The sequence below is a fragment of the Ranitomeya imitator genome, chromosome 4, assembly GCF_032444005.1.
Source record: "Ranitomeya imitator isolate aRanImi1 chromosome 4, aRanImi1.pri, whole genome shotgun sequence".
NCBI classification, from domain to species: Eukaryota; Metazoa; Chordata; class Amphibia; order Anura; family Dendrobatidae; genus Ranitomeya; species Ranitomeya imitator.
Genome location: NC_091285.1, coordinates 528,529,639 through 528,556,898, shown reverse-complemented (window position 1 = coordinate 528,556,898; position 27,260 = coordinate 528,529,639). Strand labels below are relative to the sequence as shown.

The 27,260-nt window shown below is 46.3% G+C and overlaps 2 protein-coding genes across 6 annotated transcripts in view; one reads left to right on the top strand and one right to left on the bottom strand.

The window, feature by feature from the left end:
- CIB1 (calcium and integrin binding 1) overlaps positions 1–13,859 on the bottom strand; it is a 51,906-nt gene extending 38,047 nt beyond the window's left edge. For 2 of the 3 annotated variants that reach the window (XM_069766176.1, XM_069766177.1), the window contains exons 1-2: positions 13,685–13,859; positions 4,820–4,854 (exon numbers count right to left, since the gene is read on the bottom strand). In XM_069766176.1, coding sequence (XP_069622277.1) covers positions 4,820–4,854; positions 13,685–13,735 — 86 coding nt within the window. In that variant the 5' untranslated portion in view covers positions 13,736–13,859. Of the gene's footprint in view, positions 1–4,734; positions 4,855–13,684 lie in introns of all 3 variants that reach the window. The other variant, XM_069766178.1, reaches the window with a different exon arrangement.
- A 330-nt stretch (positions 13,860–14,189) lies between these two features.
- Positions 14,190–20,793, top strand: GDPGP1 (GDP-D-glucose phosphorylase 1). 3 transcript variants are annotated; one of them, XM_069766173.1, is made up of 2 exons: positions 14,190–14,260; positions 19,219–20,793. In XM_069766173.1, exon 2 carries the CDS (start codon positions 19,258–19,260, stop codon positions 20,401–20,403), a length of 1,146 nt encoding a protein of 381 aa, XP_069622274.1. In that variant the 5' UTR covers positions 14,190–14,260; positions 19,219–19,257; the 3' UTR covers positions 20,404–20,793. The 3 variants fall into 3 exon arrangements, with proteins under 3 accessions (XP_069622274.1, XP_069622276.1, XP_069622275.1); XM_069766175.1 differs by having other exon boundaries at positions 14,192–14,304; positions 19,219–20,539; XM_069766174.1 differs by lacking the exon at positions 14,190–14,260 and adding an exon at positions 16,559–16,694 and having other exon boundaries at positions 19,219–20,539.
- The last annotated feature ends 6,467 nt before the right edge of the window (positions 20,794–27,260 follow it).

The window sequence follows — 27,260 nt, the reverse complement described above, 5'->3', positions numbered from 1 at the left end:
GGTCCATGCAGTCTTGCTGAAGACAGCTGGGCCAGCGAACGAGAGCACCCACTGACCCCACTTCTCCGTAACAATGTCAATCACCAGTGAAGGATCCTTGCAAAGCCAGTGAGTGGAAAGGTGCAGGTGCACCAAGACTCTTGGCCACACTATGGGCGCACCAAGCACCTAATTCGCATATCTGGTTATAAATCCGCAGCGTCCAACCCAAAGCGGTCACATGTTACAGCATAGTGGATGGGACTTCAAGAAATCCCATGCTCACTATGTGTGCGCCGACGCCTCCGGCTTCTCTGTGGAGACGGACATGCGGCGCGTCTTTCCAGACCGCAGCATGTCAATTTATCTTGTGGAGACTTTCAGTAAGATAAATATCACCTGTCCAATGTATAGGATGCGGTTATTCCGCAGGGTTCAATGAACACATGCGGAATCATGTGCGTTCAGAAGCTGGAAGCGCTTTGGACGGAGCATACATGTGCTGCATCCAAAGCGCTGCCTAATACTGACAGTGGGAACATACCCTTACATAATGATGGCCTATCCTCTGGAGAGGTCATCAACATCAAAATGGTGAGGGTACAAAACCCCAGGATCCCCACGCTCAGATGTTTGCAGCTAGATGTGCACGGTGCACAGTCGGAGCAGTGTGGCTCCATACACTGCACAGTGGTCACGTCATGCTGTTCGGGCTCCATACAATATCCAGCTGCAGGAGCTGCATACAACTTAAGGTAGGATTGTCGGACTCCTATCATCTGGTCAATCTGATATTGATAACCTATTCGGCAAATAAGTTGTCAATATAGAAGTCATGCAGCCAAACAGGCATCATGGAAGGAGTACTGTGGTCAACCCTGCGTTATGAGTGTCAAATGGCCTGATCGTCAAGTCAATAACTGAACTACATGAGGGGAAATCCTGATTAATAATAGAAGAATCTGAAAGGGTAAAAAAAATTTTTTTATATACCGCTATGTATTTACTGTATGTACCCATAGGGAAATTATTTCTATGACAACAGTTCATCTAGCAACAATGCATTAGGTTAGGTCGTATTCACACGTTCATACTGAGTTAATGCAGTGCATCTATATTCCGCCTGAGCCACCGAATTACAGGGTTCAATCAGTGTGCAAACTGCCTCTTCAGAGAGGAAGAGGATCTGAACTCTACAGCGCCACCTGTTGGAAGCAGCGATCCTACAAGTCACTATCGACCCTTTAACAAGTCTTGCAATATGACTTAGGATAAAAGCCAAATCAGGGTTCAGTCAGGAACCCCGACACAAACATAGGGACAAAATACAAACATAATACATTTAACCCCTTCACTCCGAAGCCTGTTTTCAACTTCCTGATCAGGCCATTTTTTTCAATTCTGTCCACTGTCACTTCATGAGGTCATAACTCTGAAATGCTTCAACGGATCCTAGTGATTCGGAGAATGTTTTCTCGTGACATATTGTACTTTATGATAGTGGTAAAAAAAAATTCGTTTTGACTTGAGTTTATTTGTAAAAAAAAAAAAAAAAAAACGGAAATATGGCGAAAATTTTGAAAATTTTGCAATTTTTAAACTTTTAGTTTTTATGCCCTTAAATTAGAGAGTCATATCATACAAAATAGTTAAGAAATAACATTACCCACATGTCTGCTTTACATTAGCACAATTTTGGAAGCATATGTTTTTTGTTAGGAAGTTATAAGGGTTAAAAGTTGAGCAGCGATTTCTCATTTTTACAACAAAATTTGCAAAACCATTTTTTTTAGGGACCACCTCACACTTGAAGTCACTTTGAGGGGTCTATATGACAGAAAATGCCCAAAAGTGACACCATTCTAAAAACTGCACCCCTCAAGGTTCTCAAAACCACATTCAAAAAGTTTATTAACCCTTCAGGTGTTTCACAGGAATTTTTGGAATGTTTAAAAAAAATTGAACATTTAACTTTTTTTCACAAAATTTTTACTTCAGATCCAATTTGTTTTATTTTACCAAGGGTAACAGGAGAAATTGGACTACAAAAGTCGTTGTACAATTTGTCCTGAGTACGCCGATACCCCATATGTGGGGATAAACCACTGTTTGGGCACATGGCAGAGCTCGGAAGGGAAGGAGCGCCATTTGACTTTTCAATGCAAAATTTGCTGGAATTGAGATCGGACACCATGTCGCGTTTGGAGAGCCTGTGATGTGCCCAAACATTGAAACCCCCCACACGTGACACCATTTGGGAAAGCAGACCCCCTAAGGAACTAATCTAGGTGTGTGGTGAGCACTTTGAACCCCCAAGTGGTTCACAAACGTTTATAATGTAGAGTCGTAAAAAAAAAAAATCATTTTTTTTTCACAAAAATGATCTTTTCGCCTCAAATTTTTTATTTTCCCAAGGGTACCAGAAAAAATTGGACCCCAAAAGTTGTTGTCTAATTTGTCCTCAGTACGCTGATACCCCATATGTGGGGGAAAACCACCGTTTGGGCGCACGGCAGAGCTTGGAAGGGAAGGAGTGCCGTTTGGAATGCAGACTTAGATGGATTGGTCTGCAGGCGTCACGTTGCATTTGCAGAGCCCCTGATGTACCTAAACAGTAGAAACCACCCACAAGTGACACCATTTTGGAAACTAGACCCCCCAAGGAACTTATCTAGATGTGTTGTGAGAACTTTTTCCACAAAAATTATATTTTAGCCCCCGGTTTTGTATTTTCCCAAGGGTAACAGGAGAAATTGGATCCCAAAAGTTGTTGTCCAATTTGTCCTGAGTACGCTGATACCCCATATGTTGGGGTAAACCCCTGTTTGGGCGCACGGGAGAGCTCGGAAGGGAAGGAGCACTGTTTTACTTTTTCAACGCAGAGTTGGCTGGAATTGAGATCGGACGCCATGTCGCGTTTGGAGAGCCCCTGATGTGCCTAAACAGTGGAAACCCCCCAATTCTAACTGAAACCCTATCCCAAACACACCCCTAACCCTAATGCCAACCATAACCCTAACCACACCCCTAACCCTAATCCCAACCGTAAATGTAATCCAAACCCTAACTTTAGCCCCAACCCTAACCCTAACTTTAGCACCAACCCTAACCCTAATGGGAAAATGGAAATAAATACATTTCTTAAAATTGTATTATTTTTCCCTAACTTAGAGGGTGATGAAGGGGGGCTTGATTTACTTTTATAGCGTTTTTTTGGGCGGATTTTTATGACTGGCAGCCGTCACACACTAAAAGACGCTTTTTATTGCAAAAAATAGTTTTTGCATCACCACATTTTGAGAGCTATAATTTATCCATATTTTGGTCCACAGAGTCATGTGAGGTCTTGTTTTTTGCGGGACGAGTTGACGTTTTTATTGGTACCATTTTCGGGCATATGACATTTTTTGATCACTTTTTATTCCGATTTTTGGGAGGCAGAATGAACACAAACCAGCAATTCCAGAATTTCGTTTGGGGGGGCGTTTATACCGTTTCGCGTGTGGTAAAATTGATAAAAGCAGTTTTATTCTTCGGGTCAGTATGATTACAGCGATACCTCATTTATATCATTTTTTTATGTTTTGACGCTTTTACACAAAAACTATTTTATATAAAAAATAATTGTTTTTGCATCGCTTTATTCTGAGAGCTATAACTTTTATTTTTCTGCTGATGATGCTGTATGGCGGTTTTTTTTTTTTGCGGGACAAGATGACGTTTTCAGCGTTACCATGGTTATTTATATCTGTCTTTTTTATCACATTTTATTGCACTTTTTGTTCGGCAGTATGATGATAAAGCATTGTTTTTCGCCTCGTTTTTTATTTTTATTTTTTGCGGTGTTCACTGAAGGGGTTAACTAGTGGGATAGTTTTATAGAGCGGGTTGTTACGGATTCGGCGATACTAAATATGTGTACTTTTATTTATTTTTTATTTACATAAATAAATGGATTTATTGGAAAATATTTTTTTATTTGGGGATTTTTTTTTTTATACATTCTATTTTTATTTTTTTTTTACTTTATAACATTGTCCCAGGGTGGGACATCACTATATTATATCAGATCGCTGATCTGACACTTTGCATAGCACTGTGTCAGATCAGTGATCTGACAGGCAGTGCAGAGGGCTTTCCGGCGCCTGCTCAGAGCAGGCGCCGGCTAGCCACCTCACTTCAGGACCCAGAAGGAGCCCCGCAGCCATTTTGGATCCGGGGACTCCTTCCAGAACACCTGCACGATGCCCCTCTATGTCGCTGTCACTAGTGACAGCGACATCAGAGGAGTTAAATGCCCACGATCGGCACTAGCGCCGATCGTGGGCATTGCTGCGGGGTATCAGCTGTCACATACAGCCGACACTCGCACGCGATTGCCGCGGTGCTCACTGTGAGACTGCGTGATCGTGCCACCGTACTAGTACTGAGGTTTGCGGGAACTCAGTTCCCGCAGAGCAGTACTAGTCCGGTGCATGTTGGGAAGGGGTTAAACTAAGTACACAAGTAAAACAAGTCCCAGAAGAAGGGAAGGCGAAACGCATCTCTGGCAACAGTGTAATCTCTCCTGGTCTGTATGAAATTTGCACTTTTTTTTGTTATAAATGTTGCTAATAGCCTAGATGAACTAAACAGGATTTGATCTAGTATTCCTTAGCACATTGCAGCTTATTTACTTCTATGAAATGTGTCCAAGACTTGATGTAATACTAACATCAGTAGCTTCTTCAAGTCATAGGGTTATTCCTGCATTACCCTTTCTATCACCATCCCATTCATGTATGTTTCCTTGCACTACATGGCGGTAATACACACAGCAGACATTCTACCATACACGTACAGTAGGATTTCCTGTTTTGTCAGATACGTCAGCTCCTAGAAGGAAACAAAAGAGAAATGATTTCAGTGAGAAAACAAGTCTGAACAGGGTAATACAGCGACGTGTAGATCCAACAAGACTACGCTAGATTATGTATGAATGTAGGAGTTATTGAGGGTTGTGGAAACAAGTATTAACTTTAACAAGTGTACGTCTTACGTTTTAGCAGAAAAGGTCACTTAATTGAGGAATTGTGATTAGAAATGTTTAATGAACTTTCTTAAAGACATTTGTTTGTGTGGGATAATAAGCCGCCTACAAGTCTCGTATAGCCCTGAAAAATAAATTAAAGGGAATCTGTCATCCCCCCAGGACGTATATGGCCTATTAATATGGGCATACAGGTAATAGAAATGTTACACTAGTCCTACCTGTCTGCCTCATATTAATGGTCTTGTTTGGACAAATGTTATATTCTGTCTTATTGCTAATGATTTCTTTTTTTACATTTTTATAGTTTTGTTTTTTTAAACAAATCAGCAAAATACATACTGCAAATGTTGTTTTAGATTGTTACACAAAAAAACAAAACAATTGTTAATCTTCGCAACACAAATACAATTAACATATCCCCTAATGTCCACATCTATCCAACTTCATCGATTGTAATCCGACAATCAAATCCTGAACAAACAGTTGTGGCCAAAAGTATTGACACCCCTGCAATTCTGTCAGATAATACTCAGTTTCTTCCTGAAAATGATTGCAAACACAGATTCTTTGGTATTATCATCTTCATTTAGTTTGTCTTAAATGAAAAAACACAAGAGAGAATGAAGCAAAAAGCAAAACATTGATCATTTCACACAAAGCTGCAAAAATGGGCCAGACAAAAGTATTTGCACCCTCAGCCTAACACTTGGTTGCACAACCTTTAGCCAAAATAACTGCGACCAACCGCTTCCGGTAACCATCAATGAGTTTCTTACAATGCTCTGTTGGAATTTTAGACCATTCTTCTTTGGCAAACTGCTCCAGGTCCCTGATATTTGAGGGGTGCCTTCTCCAAACTGCCATTTTTAGATCTCCCCACAGGTGTTCTATGGGATTCAGGTCTGGACTCATTGCTGGCCACCTTAGAAGTCTCCAGTGCTTTCTCTCAAACCATTTTCTAGTGTTTTTTGAAGTGTGTTTTGGGTCATTGTCCTGCTGGAAGACCCATGACCTCTGAGGGAGACCCAGCTTTCTCACACTGGGCCCTACATTATGCTGCAAAATTTGTTGGTAGTCTTCAGACTTCATAATGCCATGCACACGGTCAAGCAGTCCAGTGCCAGAGGCAGCAAAGCAACCCCAAAACATCAGGGAACCTCCGCCATGTTTGACTGTAGGGACCGTGTTCTTTTCTTTGAATGCCTCTTTTTTTCTCCTGTAAACTCTATGTTGATGCCTTTGCCCAAAAAGCTCTACTTTTGTCTCATCTGACCAGAGAACATTCTTCCAAAACGTTTTAGGTTTTTTTTAGGTAAGTTTTGGCAAACTCCAGCCTGGCTTTTTTATTTCTCGGGGTAAGAAGTGGGGTCTTCCTGGGTCTCCTTCCATACAGTCCCTTTTCATTCAGACGCCAACGGATAGTACGGGTTGACACTGTTGTACCCTTGGACTGAAGGGCAGCTTGAACTTGTTTGGATGTTAGTCGGGGTTCTTTATCCAACATCCGCACAATCTTGCGTTGAAATCTCTTGTCAAGTTTTCTTTTCCGTCGACATCTAGGGAGGTTAGCCACAGTGCCATGGGCTTTAAACTTCTTGATGACACTGCGCACGGTAGACACAGGAACATTCCGGTCTTTGGAGATGGACTTGTAGCCTTGAGATTGTTCATGCTTCCTCACAATTTGGTTTCTCAAGTCCTCAGACAGTTCTTTGGTCTTCTTTCTTTTCTCCATGCTCAATGTGGTACATACAAGGACATAGGACAGAGGTTGAGTCAACTTTAATCCATGTCAACTGGCTGCAAGTGTGATTTAGTTATTGCCAACACCTGTTAGGTGCCACAGGTAAGTTACAGGTGCTGTTAATTACACAAATTAGAGAAGCATCACATGATTTTTCGAACAGTGTCAATACTTTTGTCCACTCCCTTTTTTATGTTTGCTGTGGAATTATATCCAATTTGGCTTTAGGACAATTCTTTTTGTGTTTTTTCATTTAAGACAAATTAAATGAAAATAATAATACAAAATAATTTGTGTTTGCAATCATTTTCAGGAAGAAACTGAGTATTATCTGACAGAATTGCAGGGGTGTCAATACTTTTGGCCACAACTGTAAAACATCTGATGCAATTATCATGTGACAAATTTTAATTTACCCAAACTACCACTTACCGTATATACTCGAGTATAAGCCGAGATTTTCAGCCCAAATTTTTGGGCTGAAAGTGCCCCCCTCGGCTTATACTCGAGTCACGGTAGTGGTGGGGTCGGTGGGTGAGGGGGAGAGGGCGCGGAGGTCCCAGCGATCCTCGCGCTGTCCCTGCCTTCCTCCCCGTCTTCTGTGCTGCAGCGTCTTCCCCTCTTCAGCGGTCACGTGGGACCGCTCATTATAGAAATGAATAAGCAGCTCCACCTCCCATAGGGGCGGAGCCGCCTATTCATTTCTCTAATCAGCAGTGCCGGTGACCGCTGACAGGAAGATGCTGCAGCACAGAAGACGGGGAGGAAGGCAGGGACAGCGCGAGGATCGCTGGGACTAGGTAAGTATGTTATATTCACCTGTCCGCGTTCCAGCCGCCGGGCGCCGCTCCATCTTCCCGGCGCCTCCATCTTCCCGGCGTCTGCGCTCTGACTGTTCAGGCAGAGGGCGCGATGACGCATATAGTGTGCGCGGCGCCCTCTGCCTGATCAGTCAGAGCAGAGACGCCGGGAATATGGAGGCGCCGGGACCGGACGCTGGGAGCTGCAATCAAGGGAGGTGAGTATGTGGTTTTTTTTTTTTATTGCAGCAGCGGCAGCACAGATTTATGTGCAGCATCTATGGGGGCAGTATGAACGGCACACAGCACTATATGGGGGCAGTATGAACGGCACACAGCACTATATGGGGGCAGTATGAACGGCACACAGCACTATATGGGGGCAGTATGAACGGCACACAGCACTATATGGGGGCAGTATGAACGGCACACAGCACTATATGGGGGCAGTATGAACGGCACACAGCACTATATGGGGGCAGTATGAACGGCACACAGCACTATATGGGGGCAGTATGAACGGCACACAGCACTATATGGGGGCAGTTTGAACGGCACACAGCACTATATGGGGGCAGTATGAACGGCACACAGCACTATATGGGGGCAGTATGAACGGCACACAGCACTATATGGGGCATCTGTGCAGCATCTATGGGGGCAGTATGAACGGCACACAGCACTATATGGGGGCAGTATGAACGGCACACAGCACTATATGGGGCATCTGTGCAGCATCTATGGGGGCAGTATGAACGGCACACAGCACTATATGGGGCATCTGTGCAGCATCTATGGGGCAGTATGAACGGTGCAGAGCACTATATGGCACAGCTATGGGGAAATAATGATCTATTTTTATTTTTGAAATTCACCGGTAAATGCTACATTTCCACCCTAGGCTTATACTCGAGTCAATAAGTTTTCCCAGTTTTTTGTGGCAAAATTAGGGGGGTCGGCTTATACTCGGGTCGGCTTATACTCGAGTATATACGGTAAGTCTTCTAGCAAATACCAATCTGAGTTAACAAAAGACCTCATTATCTCCTGAATTTCCCCAGTAGACAATAACGATTCCATGAACACTCTCCATTTTAAAAAAAATATTTTCGTCATCTTCTCTTTATTCCTTTCTGCTTCTCTTTTTTTCTAAAGATAGGACAGACATTAGTCCTGCTTTAATCTCCTTTATCCCTGGAAGTGTACTGGCCAGCCAGTATTGTAAAATTAAATGTAATAGTGTGGAACAAGTCATGTAACTGTCCCCCTCTTGTTTTGCCTGTCGTATAATGAAAGAACCAGAACATCGGGTCATTGTCCACCCAGATCCCACACATCTGCAGATATATATCTTGAACCGTGGTTCAAAGCTCTTGTCTCTTGGTACACGACCATATGCCAAGTTCCATATCTGTTTTGGATGTGTTACATTTGGGGCAACTCATCTGCCTATCAGGATTTTGTGGAGTTGGCGGAATATTAAAGCCACACATTATTTTGTGCATTATTCGAAATTAGCTATCCCTCCATTGCTCATTTATGATATGCTCCCTCACCAATTTCCATCCATGTAGTATTTTATGTTCAAGTTCTTCATCTTGCATGTATTTTTACCATTTGCAAAACACTGTCTGCTCCTGATGGGCGGAATATATCTCTCAACATCCCATATATTGAGATCGATATTTCCTTAATGCCTTTGGTAACTAAGTCACCCCATATATCTGAGTCAACCTCCTTCCATACATCTTGTAAGAAATCTAGTACATATAGCATCAAATGGAATCCCGGTAGCTCATATTTGTCTAACACCTCAGATCCCGTTAGCCAACGACCTTCCTGTAAATGTAGTAAATCATCTGAATTCCTTTTCTAGACCATTCTATGAATAGCTTATTTTCCCTTCCCAATTTAAAGGCTGGAAATGCCTGTGTTTTGACACTCTCCATGACATGTTCAGTTTTTTCCTTACTGATTTCCATGTAGCAATAGCGTCTTTACAAATAACCGAGTGTTTAATATTTGGTGGTATGTATGGCAGTGGCGTGTGGAGCAATGCAGTCAAATCCCATGAACCACAGAATTCCGTTTCTAGTGTATAATCTGTATAGCGTCCCGTCTTTTTAATCCAATCAACTACATTCCTCATTTAGCACTAGAGATTATACCTTCTAATATTCGGCAACCCTACTCCTACTACACCTTTTGGACGCATTAGTGTTCTCATAACAAGTCTTTCCCTTCTCCTCCTCCACATGAATTTTGAAAAAGCCTTATTCAATTTGAGAACATCTACATGTCGGATTAGCATTGGAATAGTCTGCATTGGATATAATAATCTCGCAAAGCTTGTCATCTTAATTAGATGACAGCGGCCTAGTAGTGAGAGGGGTAGATTCCCCCATCTTTCCAATTCTTTCTCTATTTTGTCTATAATAGGTTTATAATTAATTCCTTAAGCCCCAAGGGTGGTTTGCACGTTAATGACCGGGCCAATTTTTACAATTCTCAGTAACGCTTCAACGGATCCTGATGATTCTGACATTGTTTTCTCATGACATATTGTAATTTAAAAAAAAAAACGGAAATTTGGCGAAAATTTCACAATTTTCCAACTTTGAATTTTTATGCCCTTAAATCACAGAGATATGTCACACAAAATACTTAATAGGTAACATTTCCAACATGTCTACTTTACATCAGCACAATTTTGGAACCAAAATTTTTTTTTGTTAGGGAGTTATAAGGGTTAAAAGTTGACCAGCAATTTCTCATTTTTACAACACCATTTTTTTAGGGACCACATCTCATTTGAAGTCATTTTGAGGGGTCTATATGATAGAAAATAACCAAGTGTGACACCATTCTAAAAACTGCACCCCTCAAGGTGCTCAAAATCACATTCAAGAAGTTTATTAACCCTTCAGGTGTTTCACAAGAAATTAACATTTAACTTTTTTCATAAAAAATTTACTTCAGCTCCAATTTGTTTTATTTTACCAAGGGTAACAGGAGAAAATGGATCCTAAAAGTTGTCATAAAATTTGTCCTGAGTACGCTGATACCCCATATGTGGGGGTAAATCACTGTTTGGGTGCATGGCAGAGCTCAGAAGGGAAGGAGCGCCATTTGACTTTTCAATGCAAAATTGACTGGAATTGAGATGGGACGCCATGTTTCGTTTGGAGAGCCCCTGATGTGCCTAAACATTGAAACCCCCCACAAGTGACACCATTTTGGAAAGTTGACCCCCTAAGGAACTTATCTAGATGTGTGGTGAGCACTTTGACCCACCAAGTGCTTCACAGAAGTTTATAATGCAGAGCCGTGAAAATAAAAATTCTTTTTTTTTTTTCACAAGAATTATTTTTTAACCCCCAGTTTTGTATTTTACCAAGGGTAACAGGAGAAATTGGACACCAAAAGTTGTTGTCCAATTTGTCCGGAGTACGTTGATACCCCATATGTGGGGAGGACCACCTTTTGGGCGCACGGGAGAGCTCGGAAGGGAAGGAGCGCCGTGATTAAATAAATAATAAAGGGGATAAAGGGCATCCCTGCCTTGCTCCCTTCTTCAGCTCGAAGGCATTGGAAAGAAACCCTATCGTATATACCTTTGCCTTGGGGTTATGGTACAATACCTCCAGAAATTCCCTAAATGGACCTACTAGATTTATTTTGTCTAGTACTTGACCCAGCCATGGCCACCTCACATTATCAAATGCTTGTTCTGCGTCTATTGTGACATGGGCTGGGTCCTCCCCCTTTTCCAAATGTTTATTCCTAACCATGTGTAATAATAGCATGGCTTTTCTTATATTAATAAGCGGCCCCGGAAGCCTGCACTCCCTCAGAAATACATACCTCATCCTCCCTTCTATGGGCAATGCATTCCAGGATCTTCTGCGCAGGCACCAGTGACTTCCGGTGTGCACGCCAATAAGGTGCTCTCCCCAATTCCTCCCTGCAGAGTCACTGCCATGTACACATGGTTCCTAGCGATGACTATGCAGAGAGGAAGTGGGGAGAGCATATTATCGGTGCGCACACAGGAGGTCACAGTGACTCACTGGCACCTGCGCAGAAGATCCCTGAATGCAGTGCCCATAGAAGGGAGGATGAGGTGTGTATTGTGGAGGGAGTGCAGGGCGCAGGCACAGGATTCCGGGACCATAACTGACGTGCATGGGAGAGGGGCAGTATTAAAATGAGGACGGGGGGAGGGATTTCTTACAGCACTGCACTCTCGGAGCCTGGAAGGAATCATTAGCATACAGAAAGAATATAACATTTTTCAGCAACAAGACCATTAATATGAGGCATACAGGTAGGACTAGTGTGACATTACCTGTATGCCCACATTAATAGGTCACATACGTCCGGGAGTGACAGATTCACTTTACAGGGGTTTTCCACTACTCAGACAGCCCCTTCTCAACCCCTATGTTGTCACCTATACTCATCTCCAATGCCACCCCGGCAGTGGTAGCACTGGCTCTCCTGGGGATTGCATGACATTGTCATGGACGGATGACATTCAGCGCTGGCTTCACTCTCCTTCTGACGAATCACATAGATCCAAGTAATGAGACAGCAGCCACAGTTCTGCCATCCTCCAGATGTATGCGATTTGTCCGAAGGAGAGGAGAGTGAATCGAGCACAGATTGGCCGCTGGGATCCCCGGAGGAGCCAGTGCTGACACCGCTGGAACGTTGCCAGAGCGGTAGTATTTTACAAAAGGGGAAACATGAGGACTGAGAAGGAGTGATCCGAGGACTGGCCAACCCAGTCAATGAAATCAGCTTTGAAATTATTTATGAGCAAATATTTACGCCAAACAAAACGATAGTTGATGTTGGGTAGTCGTAGTTTGCAGAAAAGGTTAACAGGATTTTTTTCTAAAGGATAAGAATGACTTTTTGATAGATTAATTCAATGTGGAATAACACATGGTGGTATTTTTATGCATTTTTTCTCTTGCCAAGACCAATTATACATAGAGCCCCCTAATATAAGAATTCCTGACTATAATATCACTTCCGAGTCACCAATATAACATTTGCCATTATAATCATCTCTTATCAGGACCAAGGAAAGGAAGAAATGGCACCAAATTGCTAAGGGAAGCACCTCACAAAGCGTTTTTTTATTTTTAGTCAAGTTTTAGCGATAGATCAAAGTAACAAGTCTCAGAAATCCCTTTAAATAGGACCTGTCATTGCCACTAGTGTGCAGTACCTGCTAGAGGTGCTACTGTTCTCCAAAATCCGGCATGGCCTTTATTGTTTGTTCCTACTACTCTCCAAACTAAGAGTAGCCATCTCTGTGTAAAACCAACAAATAAAGTAGCGCTATAGCATGAAAACATAAAATAAATGAAAGTTTTAAAGACATTACTGCTCTACAATCAATTGGCCAATTCATGTGTACCCGGCAGCCGCGATAAGGAGATTCTCATTGCTGGGAACCTGCCTAATGTGGGAAGGTGGGCTCCTGCTGGGATTAAAAACTCCAGAGGCTGAGGGGTGGAGAGCTCGGTCAGAGAGACTATGTATACAAATATTAAAAGACTGACATTAGATAGGCTCCCAGCAACGAGAATCGCCTTAGCGTGGCTGCCGGGCACTCATGAATTGGCCAGATTATGTATTATCAATGTTTCCTATTTTCTGGAGCAGTAATGCAGTTCATATTTCGCATATTCCATGTTGGCATGCTATAGCGCCACAGAGTGCAGCTGTATTTGTTCCTATTTTCTATGGCAGTAACGCAGTTCCAACGTGCTGGCGTTTTCATTCTCTGCCATTCAGGGGGCACCGTAATCCTTTTCTATAGCTATGGTAGATTTTTTATCGGACACCATTGCACAATTGTTTTCAGACACATTAACACTATAATAACCTTTCCCCTAATAAGTCAGCTGCTGTTACCCACAGTCACGTGTTGGGGCCTCTCCTCCCCGATCAGTCACCCCATCATTTGGCCAGAGGGGTCACATGTTGTTTGGGGTCAGTGACTGTAACCATGGAGACACTCAGTGTGCAGGGATGAGCCAGGAGCGGAGAGCCCCTCTAAGTGTCACCCTGCAGCTGCCGGCGGTGCAGGGGAATCCCTCCGGTGTCACCCACCTGGTACTCGTTGAGCAGCTGCTTGGACAGCTGGCTGTGTGATCCCCCCATAGTGACCTCTTCTCCAAGTCTCGGACCCCAACTTCTCCCCGCGCCTCACACTCGGGAAACTGCAGTAAAACTTCCGCCTCTACGTCACACCTGCTGCTCGGGAGACGCCTGATTTGCATATTTCATATGACCCCGCCCTCATCTCGTACATGGGCGTGGCTAGCCATGGGGCTGCGGAAGGTGTCATTGTATATGGGGAGCGGGGTGACACGGCTGTGACTGACGTGTGCGGTACTGTACTGCCCGGCTACCGGCCGCATCCATTACCACCTCTTCCAGAGGGATGTTCCTTTTTCTCAGTTTTGACAGCTGTTTTGTGGATTGTGCCCGGAATTATAGCTGCTCTTTATTTAGAAGAGTATAAACGGTGTGCTAGCTCTGCCTCGTGACTCACTGCTGAGGACGGGGGTGTATTAATACCGGCACACCCCTACAGATGTTTCTAGGTGGTATAGTCTGGCTAGGAAGTCACAGTGACCGGCCGGCGGTGTGAGACAGAGGAGAGGGTGACCCGTGAGACCGCCGGTGAGGAGACCCGAGGGAAGGGCAGCAGGCGAGGAGACCCGGGGGTGAGGCAGCAGGCGAGGAGACCCCGGGGTGAGGCAGCAGGGGAGGAGACCCCGGGGTGAGGCAGCAGGCGAGGAGACCCCGGGGTGAGGCAGCAGGGGAGGAGACCCCGAGGGAAGGGCAGTAGGCGAGGAGACCCCGGGGTGAGGCAGCAGGCGAGGAGACCCCGGGGTGAGGCAGCAGGCGAGGAGACCCCGGGGTGAGGCAGCAGGCGAGGAGACCCCGGGGTGAGGCAGCAGGCGAGGAGACCCCGGGGTGAGGCAGCAGGCGAGGAGACCCCGGGGTGAGGCAGCAGGCGAGGAGACCCCGGGGTGAGGCAGCAGGGGAGGAGACCCCGGGGTGAGGCAGCAGGGGAGGAGACCCCGGGGGTGAGGCAGCAGGGGAGGAAACCCCGAGGGAAGGGCAGTAGGCGAGGAGACCCCGGGGTGAGGCAGCAGGGGAGGAGACCCGGGGGTGAGGCAGCAGGGGAGGAGACCCCGGGGTGAGGCAGCAGGTGAGGAGACCCCGGGGGTGAGGCAGCAGGGGAGGAGACCCCGGGGTGAGGCAGCAGGTGAGGAGACCCCGGGGGTGAGGCAGCAGGTGAGGAGACCCCGAGGGAAGGGCAGCAGGGGAGGAGACCCGGGGGTGAGGCAGCAGGGGAGGAGACCCCGGGGTGAGGCAGCAGGTGAGGAGACCCCGAGGGAAGGGCAGCAGGCGAGGAGACCCGGGGGTGTGGAGATCCTGGGGGGAGGGCAGCAGGTGAGGAGACTGTGGAGCGCAAGGTAAGGAGGGGCAGAAAATGAGGAAACCCTGGTTTTGGGGCAGCAGGCGAGGAGACCCAGGGGGAGGTGTCAGCAGGAGAAGAGACCCTGGGGGGGGGGGGCAGCAGGTGAAGAGACCCCCCGGTGGAGGGGGCAGCAGGTGAAGAGACCCCCCGGGGGAGGGGGCAGCAGGCGAGGAGACCCCGGGGGAGGGGGCAGCAGGTGAAGAGACCTTGGGGGAGGGGGCAGCAGGTGAAGAGACCCTGGGGGTGGGGGCAGCAGGTGAGGAGACCCTGGGGGTGGGGGCAGCAGGTGAGGAGACCCAGGGGGTGGGGGCAGCAGGTGAGGAGACCCAGGGGGTGGGGGCAGCAGGTGAGGAGACCCAGGGGGTGGGGGCAGCAGGCGAGGAGACCCAGGGGGTGGGGGCAGCAGGCGAGGAGACCCAGGGGGTGGGGGCAGCAGGCGAAGAGACCCCGGGGGAGGGGGCAGCAGGCGAAGAGACCTTGGGGGAGGGGGCAGCAGGTGAAGAGACCCTGGGGGTGGGGGCAGCAGGTGAGGAGACCCAGGGGGAGGGGGCAGCAGGTGAGGAGACCCAGGGGGTGGGGGCAGCAGGTGAGGAGACCCAGGGGGTGGGGGCAGCAGGTGAGGAGACCCAGGGGGTGGGGGCAGCAGGCGAAGAGACCTCGGGGGAGGGGGCAGCAGGCGAGGAGACCCCGGGGGAGGGGGCAGCAGGTGAAGAGACCCTGGGGGGGGGGCAACAGGTGAAGAGACCCCCCGGTGGAGGGGGCAGCAGGTGAAGAGACCCCCCGGGGGAGGGGGCAGCAGGCGAGGAGACCCCGGGGGAGGGGGCAGCAGGTGAAGAGACCTTGGGGGAGGGGGCAGCAGGCGAGGAGACCCCGGGGGAGGTGTCAGCAGGAGAAGAGACCCTGGGGGGGGGGGTAACAGGTGAAGAGACCCCCCGGTGGAGGGGGCAGCAGGTGAAGAGACCCCCCGGTGGAGGGGGCAGCAGGTGAAGAGACCCCCCGGGGGAGGGGGCAGCAGGCGAGGAGACCCCGGGGGAGGGGGCAGCAGGCGAAGAGACCTTGGGGGAGGGGGCAGCAGGTGAAGAGACCCTGGGGGTGGGGGCAGCAGGTGAGGAGACCCAGGGGGTGGGGGCAGCAGGTGAGGAGACCCAGGGGGTGGGGGCAGCAGGCGAGGAGACCCAGGGGGTGGGGGCAGCAGGCGAGGAGACCCAGGGGGTGGGGGCAGCAGGTGAGGAGACCCAGGGGGTGGGGGCAGCAGGTGAGGAGACCCAGGGGGTGGGGGCAGCAGGTGAGGAGACCCAGGGGGTGGGGGCAGCAGGTGAGGAGACCCAGGGGGTGGGGGCAGCAGGTGAGGAGACCCAGGGGGTGGGGGCAGCAGGCGAGGAGACCCAGGGGGTGGGGGCAGCAGGCGAAGAGACCTCGGGGGAGGGGGCAGCAGGCGAGGAGACCCCGGGGGAGGGGGCAGCAGGTGAAGAGACCTTGGGGGAGGGGGCAGCAGGCGATCTGTGACTGATCAGAAACAGACCACAGTGGTTTTTGCAGGCAAATATCTGCCGATTCGTCAAAACAATTTTCCCAGAACTCTAGCTTCAATTAGCTTGAAAAGTCAGACACCATGTTTTTGGAACGGTTAGTCTTTTCATTCTATTTTTTTTTGCAGCTCCTCCAAAATGTGAGGATCTGGGGCGCAATGGGGGCGTGATGCCATTGCTTATCTAATTTATGGCGAGATGTGGCGTTCCTTACTCCAGAAATCTTACTCTAGCCACTGACTGGCGTAAGATCTGGGGTGAGGCATTCGCCAATTTCCTAATTCATGAAGAGGTGTGCATCGCCTGACTTCACAACGCAGCCTAATTAAGACCGGCGAGAAGACCACCAATCTTGATGAATTAGGGTCACAGTCCACAAAAAAACACGGACATGTGAACAGTCCCACAGACCATATTGGTCGGCGTTGTTATACTGATTACAATGATACTTTGGTTGCTGAAATCCGTCTTGTGGTTGTTAATGTTTATTTTCAGGTATCAATTAATGATATGCCCGTGCTCTGGGGCGGCCTGTGGGGGTCTTCATGTGATGCTCTGATTAGTTATTCATGTGTATGGCTTTTGTCAGGTCACTGACCTGCACCCTAATTTACATAGTGCCCAGAATATTGTGTGGTGTAAAAAAATAAAAATCATCAAAATGGTGGCTGCGCCTGCGCTGTATGTTACATGGCTAATATGCATGCATTCATTTATGCTTTAGACCTATAGTAATTTTTTCTATTTTACTCCACATTAGCTTCATCAGAATGACGGTGGCGGCACCTGCGCAGTCTCATTTATCACATTCTGATATATGCTACTGTGCAGGTGCCACCACAAGTGCCATTTTGCTAGAGGAAGAGAAAAAATTGGCAGCGCATGTGCAGTAGCATCTATCGGATCATGATAGATGCTACTGTGCAGGTGCCAACTTGCTAGAGAAAAAAAATTGGTTCCATCAAAAATGCGGCACCTGTGCACTAGCATCTCTTGTGTTCCAATAGATGCTACTGCACAGATGTTGGCGCCATTTCACTAAAGGAAAAAATTTGGCTCCATTAAAATGGCGGCGGAACATGATAGATGCTACTGAGCAGGCGCAGCTGGTTCCATTTTGCTGAAGATAATGTGGGGGGATAAAATGCATAAATGAATTTATGTGTATTAGTTATGTATCATGCTACAGCGCAGGCACTGTCGCTGATGCCATTTTCCTATTTGTAATTTTTTTTTTTTTTAGCCCCACAATATTCTATTCAGTATGTAAAATAGGGGGCAAGCCAGTGAGAGATCAGTGACCTGTCAGAAGCCATACTGGAGAATACCTAATCAGAGCACAGGCATATCATTAACTGAAAATAAAGATTAAACAACAACCACAAGACGGATTTAATCACTCAATGTATCATTGTAATCAGTATAACGGCGCTGCCCTGACGTAGGTTACTGTGCATAATCCTGCTGGCAGGTTCAGTTGAATGAAGCCAACATTTTGTACTCTGATCTCCTTACGTGATTGATCTGAACAGGATAAGAGGGTTTTTTTTTGTGCACCCATAGAATTGAATAGGCAAGTTTCTTGCAAAATGCAAGAGAGCATAGTGCATGCAGCAATCTTTTCCACACGGACATTCGATCCCTGTGGAGAGCGGTCATATGTACAGCCCTATTCAATAACATTGGTCTGTGTGTGGTTTTTTTCATGGGCAGCATTCAGAAGGAAAACATGGTCGTGTGAGTGTAGCTAAGGCCAGGATCACAGGAAACACTGCGCTCACCACACTATTAGGCCGGGATCACCCATACGCGAGATACGGCCGAGTCTCGCAGGTAAAAAAACCCAGCTCTGGCGCCGGCACTCCGGAGCGGAGCGTGCAGCCGCACAACAATACATGGAGCCGCACGCTCCGCTCCGGAGTGCTGGCGCCAGAGCTGGGTTTTCACCTGCGAGTCTCGGCCGTATCTCGCGTATGTGTGATCCCGGCCTAATAGTGTGGTGAGCGCAGTGTTTCCCAGGACCACTTACATGGCACAAATACTACATGTACAAAAGTGCTGGAGATTTTTCATCAATCAGCCAAGAATTGTAATGTATTTTTTGCGGCCTCAAACTTGAATACGAGTTTCATCTGACACATGGAGGAGACTAGTGCATGCAGAGTTTTTTTTCCACACGTAGATTTGGTCAGTGAAAAATAAACGCTCATGTGGACGGCTTAATTGAGTAACATTGATCCTAGTGCTCTCCGTGTGTTGGCTGTTTTCTCACAGCACTCAGATGAAATTATGCTCGTGTGCTCTTGGCCAGTGGCCTGTTTTGTTTTTACAAACATTTTGTAGGCGGGTGCTCGAGGAACATGTTTGAGTTCCCGCAGCCACATATTTTGCGTCTCTTGGCTAAAAAACATGGGGGCATTGCCTGACACAGACAATGCCCTCATGTACTCTGTGCATACCTGAGCATCCTAGGCAGACGCGTGTAATGACCACTTGTGCTCATCACTAGTTCTGTTGCATTTTTTGATTTGAGGCAACATGGTCATCAGATACACTGAGAACGTCTGCACTTATGGCTTGCTTCAGAGGCCACATGTAATGAAGAAATATTTGTTTTTCAGGGTCCGTACATATGTGCGCATGCTGTAGGTAATGGAAACATGGATTTAAATCAATCATCTGGATTCAATGGAGCAATAATGGAAGAATACAGATATACAGAAGAAGACTTTATCTTGCCGGGGATCACATGGCCAAGGAGGAGAAACTATACAGAGGATAAAAGTTTCATTTCTGATTTTGATAGAGTGCTGCAGTCTAGATGGGTAGAAAAGATGGAGCAGGGTCTCTTCCGCTATCCACTGTGGAGCTTAGAAACCAAAATTTTACCTGGTTCTATGAAATATGTGGCACAGCTTAATGTCAAGAGGGGCATAGAGAGGAGGAAGCCTCAGGACATAAAGAGTATCCAAGAGAAATTCAACCCAAGCCAATTCAATTTCAATAGAATGAAGCATGAGGAGATTCTATTTCAGATGGTCAGATGTGAGGAAGTGTCTACTGGAGCACCTACAGCTAGAGACCCTAATGCTGATTTTCCCCTGCCAGACAGAAGGCATAGCCGTACTTTAGTGGTAATTAATGTAAGCCCTCTTGAATTTGGCCATGTTTTATTTATACCAGACCCATCACTGTGTTTGACTCAGATTTTGACCCCAGATCTGACATTGCTTGGATTAGAATCCATACTTCTGAGTGGTCACCCTGGGTTTAGAGTTGGATTTAACAGCCTTGGTGGGTTTGCATCTATTAACCACTTACATTTACATGGATTCTATCTCAATGAAGAGCTACTGATTGAGTCAGCACAGAGCAAACCCCTGATCCCCAACATTCATTTCCACCAACTTGTTAATTTCCCAGCTCCAGGTTTCTTTTTTTACACTGAAGGGAAAGACCTGATGTCTGTCTCCCAGAGAATATGCCGAATGACGGATTATTTTGTAAACCGAAACATTGCGCACAATATGTTTATGACAAGAGGTAGTAATCCAGCCAACACTGCGTGCCAAAGAGAAGGGATCCGTGTGGTCATATGGGCAAGAAAGTCTTGTTTTGGTGCGAAGGAGGAGTCTGCATTCAATGTTGCACTTTGTGAACTCGCCGGTCACTTACCCTTCAAGAGTGAGGAAGATTTCAGTATTCTAACTGAGGAGTCTGTCATCGGCATTGTAAAGAGTTATCTCTTTTCAGATGAAGAATTCAATTCATTATCCTTGGAGTTGGTAGAACATCTCATGACTTGACCAAAACTAAAAATGTTACACCAAGACAACATCATCCACATTATTAATTGTATCTGTTCTCCAAATATTGCCTTACCTGTGTATAACAATAGTCCAAATATCCACGGCCTTTCAATAAAGCTTTTTTAATGGTTTAGCTATTCTTTGAGACAGAGCTAAACCGCTGAGCTTTTTCTAACATATATTTTCCTGGGTGACCTTTTTCTGCTTTAGCCCCTTTACCCTTCCAAGCCTGTTTTCATCCATGACCAGGCCAAATGTTATAATTCTGATCAGTGTCACTTTATGTGGTAATAACTCTGGAACGCTTCAGCGGATCCTAGTGATTCTAAGAGTGTTTTTTCATGACATATTGTACTTCATGGTAGTGGTAAAAGTTGTTCACTATGACTTGCGTTTTATTTGTGAAAAAATCTGAAATTTGGAAAATTTCACAATTTTCAAACTTTTAATTTTTATGCCCTTGAACCACAGAGTTACAGTTGTGTGAAAAAGTGTTTGCCCCCTACCTGGTTCATGCTCGGATACCCTCCAATGCGGCTGAATTACAACAATGCAAAAATGAGTGGGCTGAAATTCCTCCAGAGCGTTGCAAAAGATTCATTGTCAGTTGTCGCAAACCAATGATTGCAGTTGTTGCTGCTAAGGGTGGACCAACCAGTTTTAGGGGCAATCACTTTTTTCTATTCGCCACGACAGCACCCACTAGAGAGAGGGGATCCGCCCCTAGGAACAGGAAACCTACAGAGAGATAAAAGGGGCGGCCCCCCCTCGCTCCTCAGTTGGTTTCCTGTTCCCAAGGAGGGAACCCTCAGAGAGAATCTCTGCAGCTAAGAAGAGGAAAAGCTCGCCTGGAACACAGCCTGTACGTCTCTGTTGAGCGACAGGGGCCCCAGAGCGAGCATCAGAGACGGGGGTTCCTGTTGGTTCCCCCCTCATCTGGATACATCAGCATGCCGGGATCACAACAGTCTCCCTGTTGGGAGACCGTTGGTTTTTGCTCCACCGCCTAAAGAATCCCCGTCAGCACACCAAGTAAGTGTCGCTATGGAAAGCGCTTACCCTCCGGCCACAGTGGGGCATGAACGGCCGCGGTAGCAGGAGCTTCTCTTCCTCTGCAGCATAGAAGGAAGACGCGCGAGCGCACATGCAGGCGCTGTATGGTCGGCGTACCCGGATGTAAAGAGGAACTTCCGGGTATGCGGGGTCAGCTGAGCGTGCTGGCGTGGACGCCTTGGCGCTCAACAGCGGTGGAGAGGACCAATAAAGTTGGTCAGGTAAAAAAAAAAAAAAAGGGGGGAGGAAAGATGGGGGCGTGTATCCCTTGTAAGAACGGCTCTATATAAGGCTGAAGACACATGGCACTGTGCGCACCATGTCGTCTCAGGAAGATATTGAGCGCCCACTGGAGGTTGTAATCCTGCCTAGTGGTGATGCTAATAAGAAAATCAGCGGACACTCAAAAATGAGTGATTCCACGGATAAATCAGGGAAAAAATCGTCCCGTTCCAAACCCCAGGCCGACCAGACAACTCTGCAGCCGGTATATATTTTATTTTCCGGATAAGTGTATATATAGCTTCATATCTCTTACAGTAGTCTCCTCTGCTTGTGTCTTTTTTATAGGCTAAGCGGACGTCAAAATCTAAACATAAGCAGTGTAAGATATGTAATGAGCCCCTACCTGACTCATATATTAAGGAGCTATGTCAACATTGCATTGATAACACTTTACAGCAGGAGAGTTCGGTCAGGATGAATGACATACGTCTCATGATCCGGGAAGAGCTTCAGTCCTTGAGGGGTAGTCCGGCGGTTAATATGGAAAGGAGAAGTAGAAGGACTCTTTCACCTATAGCCGACACATCAGCAGAAAGTGGAGAGGTGGACTCAGACATCTCTCAGAGATTGGATTCCTCGGAGGAGGAAGATTATGTCTGTTTTCCTACAGACAATGTAAATAATTTGGTTAAAGCTGTAAGAGGAACAATGGGGGTGTCAGAGTCTAAAGATCCCCAGACACCACAGGACATCATGTTCGCAGGTTTATCGCAGCGAAAGGGCCAAGTATTCCCTGTGAATCAGGCCATTAAAGACCTTGTTAAAAAAGAATGGGCTAAAGGACAGAAGGGCTTTGTACCGGTATCATGTAAGAGGCGGTACCCCTTTGATGATGAGGACTTGGCAGTTTGGTCTAAAATTCCTAAAGTGGATGCGGCTGTAGCATCAACTTCTCGCCGATCCTCCTTACCCGTAGAGGATGCGGGCTCCTTGCCTGACCCCATGGATAGAAAATCAGACGCTCTGCTTAAAAGGTCATGGGAAGCTTGTGTCACGGCATTTAAACCGGCGATCTCAGCCACGTCCACTAGTAGATCTATGCTGGTCTGGCTGGAGCAGTTGGACCAAAATATTAAGAGTGGTGTATCTAGCGAGAAACTACGTGCCTCTATTCCTTTGATTAAGGGGGCGGCAGCCTTCATTTCTGATGCCTCTATAGACTCTCTCCGCCTAGCAGCCAGAACAGCCAGCCTCACTAATACGGCACGGCGCGCTTTATGGTTAAAGAATTGGAAAGGGGATGCCCAGTCCAGGGCTAAATTGTGTACTATACCCTGCCAGGGTGATTACCTCTTTGGAACGGTCTTAGACGAAATTCTCACTAAGGCAGGTGAAAGGAAGAAGGGGTTCCCTAATCCCTTTATTCCTTCTTACAGAAGGGCGTTCAAGAAGCCACCATTCGGAAGGAAGGGAGGCTTCAGGGACCGATGGAATAACAAGGATTTCAAACAAAGAGGAAATTTGTTCAATAAGCGCCCCTTCAAGCCAGCAGATAAATTCCGCTGATTATATTTCACCGGTGGGAGGAAGACTAAAACAATTTAGTAAGCAGTGGAAAGACATAACGGTTAATCCATGGGCCATTGATTTAATATCTTCAGGCCTCACATTAGACTTTATTAGAAGGCCTCCGGACTCCTTCCTCCTTACCACCTTAAGATCCAGGCCTCAACAAGAGGCACTTGAAACCGAAGTTAAATCCCTCTTACTCAAACAAGTGCTGGTAGAGGTTCCATCTTCCCAGATAGGGAGGGGATTTTACTCTCCCTTATTTCTGATTAGTAAGCCTGATGGCTCTTTCAGAACTATAATTAACTTGAGAAAACTGAACTCCTTTATAAGACCCAAAACATTTAAAATGGAATCCATACGTTCGGCCATAAAAAATCTATTTCCAAACTGTTACATGGTAGTATTGGATCTTAAAGATGCTTATTACCATATTCCTATACACCATTTACATCAGCAATTTCTTCGAGTAGCAGTTTGTATAGAAGGGCAAATTCGTCATCTACAATACCGGGCAATGCCCTTCGGTTTATCTATGGCCCCAAGGGTTTTTACTAAATTGCTACTGGAAGTAATGTCCTTTTTACGGGTAAAAGATACCTTGGTCATTCCGTATTTGGATGACCTATTGATTGTAGGTAAGAACTCCCTACAGTGTGAGCAGAGGTTACAGGAGGTAGTGTCATCCTTACAAAACCTGGGCTGGCTGGTTAATTGGGAAAAATCTAGACTCCAGCCAGTAACGTGTCAGAAATTCCTTGGGCTCCTTCTAGATTCAGTTGACCAGATTTGCAAGCTTCCTGAGGATAAGAAAACTTCCATATTCGATAAAGTGTCCTTAGCGATCAGAAAGCGTAGTATGTCATTAAGGAATGTCATGTCACTACTAGGTTCTCTAACATCGTGCATTCCTGCGGTCCAGTGGGCGCAGTTCCATACTAGGCATCTACAAAAATTTGTATTGGATGAGGACATTAAAAATAGAGGATGTCTGGATAGAACAGTTTGCCTAACGTCAGAAGTAGTACACTCCCTTATGTGGTGGTTGAATCGAAAAAATCTTTCGAGAGGGGTTCTATGGGTAATCACCCCTTCTAGTATAGTGACCACAGACGCTAGTCCTGAAGGCTGGGGGGCACATTTTCAGGATCAATGGGTCCAGGGTCTTTGGTCCAGTTCAGAACTTAATAATTCCTCAAATGTCAAAGAGTTGAGGGCTATATACTACTCCCTACTTCACTTTCTTCCTCAGCTCAGCGGCTCACACACAAGAGTATTCTCCGACAACACCACTGCGGTGGCGTATCTGAACCATCAAGGAGGTACAAGGTCGGACAAACTCAGAGAAGTGGCTTCAGACATCATGGAGTTGGCCGAAGGTCATCTGCTATCCTTGTCAGCAGTGCACATCAGGGGCATAGACAATTTTCATGCCGATTTCCTCAGCCGTCACACTCTTCATCAGGGAGAATGGATGCTGAACAGGAAGATTTTCAGATTAATAACAGCTCGATGGGGTGTTCCTCAAATAGACTTGTTTTCCACAAGAGCCAACCGTCAGGTCAGGAGGTTTGCCTCTCTATGCAGGGAGGACAAGCCGGACATACTCGATGCCCTCCAGGTACCATGGACATTCGACCTGGCCTATGCTTTCCCCCCATGGAATCTATTACCTATAGTAATAAGAAAAATAAGGGAGGAAGGCGCAAGAGTTCTGTTAATAGCCCCATTCTGGCCCAAAAGGCCATGGTTCTCATGGCTGAGGGCGATGTCAGTGTCAGACCCGTGGATTCTGCCTCAGTCCAAGGACTTGCTCTCTCAGGGACCATTCCTCCATCCTCAGGCAAAGGGCATGAACCTGACTGCCTGGAGTTTGAGAGGCAGTTACTAAGTATAAGGGGGTTTTCTAGTGGGTTAATTAACACTCTTATGAAGAGTAGAAAACCTTCAACTACTAGAATTTATGTTAGAATTTGGAGAAAATTTCTTCAATTCCATACTGCACAACTTTCATCTGAAGTTCCTATATTTCCAGTGTTGGAATTTCTACAAAGAGGTTTGGAATTAGGACTCTCCGTAAGCACTCTGAAGGTCCAGGTTTCAGCTTTAGGAGCTCTTTTTAATTATGATGTTGCGGGTAATAGGTGGATATCCCGATTTATATCTGCCTGTGAGCGTTCAAGACCAATTAGCATACCGCAGGTTCCTCAGTGGGATTTATCCATAGTCCTGGAAGCATTGACACAGCCACCGTTTGAGCCTCTCCATACAGCCTCACTAAAAAATATTTCTTTGAAAACGGTATTGTTAGTGGCATTAGTTTCTGCTAGAAGAGTGAGTGATCTCCAGGCATTATCTATAGATCCCCCCTTTTTATCTGTAACATCAGATAGGATAATTTTGAAAACAGACCCTTATCTTCCTAAAGTAGCCACTACTTTTCATAGAACCCAGGAGATCTTGTTACCTACCTTTTATGAGAACCACTCAACTCCAGAAGAAGTAAAACTTCATACTCTAGATGTAAAAAGAATTGTGCTAGCCTATTTAGAGAGAACCAGGGACTGGAGGAAGAGTAGGGCTCTCTTTGTGTCTTTCCAGGGTAAAACCAAAGGTACCAGAGTGACAAAGAACACATTATCTCGCTGGATCAGAGAGGCCATAATCCTGGCGTATAAAGCTGGAGGTAGAGATCCTCCAATGCATATAGGAGCACACTCTACAAGAGCCTTGTCGACTTCCTGGGCAGAAAGGGCGAATGTGCCAATAGACCTTATATGTAAGGCTGCAACTTGGTCTTCACCTAATACCTTCTATAAACATTATAGATTAGATCTATCCTCTGCTTCTGATCTGACTTTTGGGGTATCGGTCCTTGACTCAGTAAACCCACCCAGTCTATAGTCTCTGAAATTCTCTCTAGTGGGTGCTGTCGTGGCGAATAGAAAATACCGGATTACGTACCGGTAATGCTCTTTTATAGAGCCCACGACAGCACCCTTTCACATCCCTCCCTTTTCTGTATATAGTCGCACGTGGTGCTTCTTTGGTGAGGTGTAAATATTAGAAGAAAGTAGCATAAGGTTGTAAATATGTATATATATATATATGAATATACCTGAACCTGTTAACTAAAACCTGGCGGCGGTTCCTCCTATTCTCTGTAAAACAACTGAGGAGCGAGGGGGGGCCGCCCCTTTTATCTCTCTGTAGGTTTCCTGTTCCTAGGGGCGGATCCCCTCTCTCTAGTGGGTGCTGTCGTGGGCTCTATAAAAGAGCATTACCGGTACGTAATCCGGTATTTCATACAGGGCCCTGGAGGTTTGGATTTCTTTTCCCGTAATAAGGGTAAGTTCACACAGGGTGTTTTTTTGCTGTTTTTTTTATGCTAATTTTTAGCTACTTTTTACAGTACCCGCAAAGCCTATGAGATTTCAGAAATCTCATGCACACACATTGATTTTTTTTTTTGTGTGTCATCAGGATTTTGTGCTTTACTGCCTTTTTCAGCGTTTTTCATTCATTTACATGAATGGATGTCGAAAAAACGCTGCAAATGCGCAGGTTGACTTTTCTTGCAGCGTATTTGCTGCAGAAAAGTCAAGGACAGCTGGATGTGACGTCACACTCGGCTCTGCTACATCTAGATGGCAGCTGCATGATGCGTCCATGCAGCCTGTCATCCAGCAGAGCAGACCCGAACCCCATTTACTTGAATGGGGGGTCCGATATTGCAGTGTTTGACACTCTATCATATGCATGACAGCACCGCAAACATCGCTTCTGAATGGTGGGGAAATCATCCTCGCCGGTCAGAGAGCCACGGTTTCCTTGCTGTCAGAAGCCAGCGGGGAGCGCTCAGCTGTGATCAGAGGTATAAACTTTATCTCCGGTCACTGGTGTCAGCTGATTGGACTACTGATCCCATCATCTGACACCGGCTAACGCTAATTACAGTGACAGCAGGAGCGGCGGATGGGAGTTTTTATCTGCCGCTCCTGTGCTAT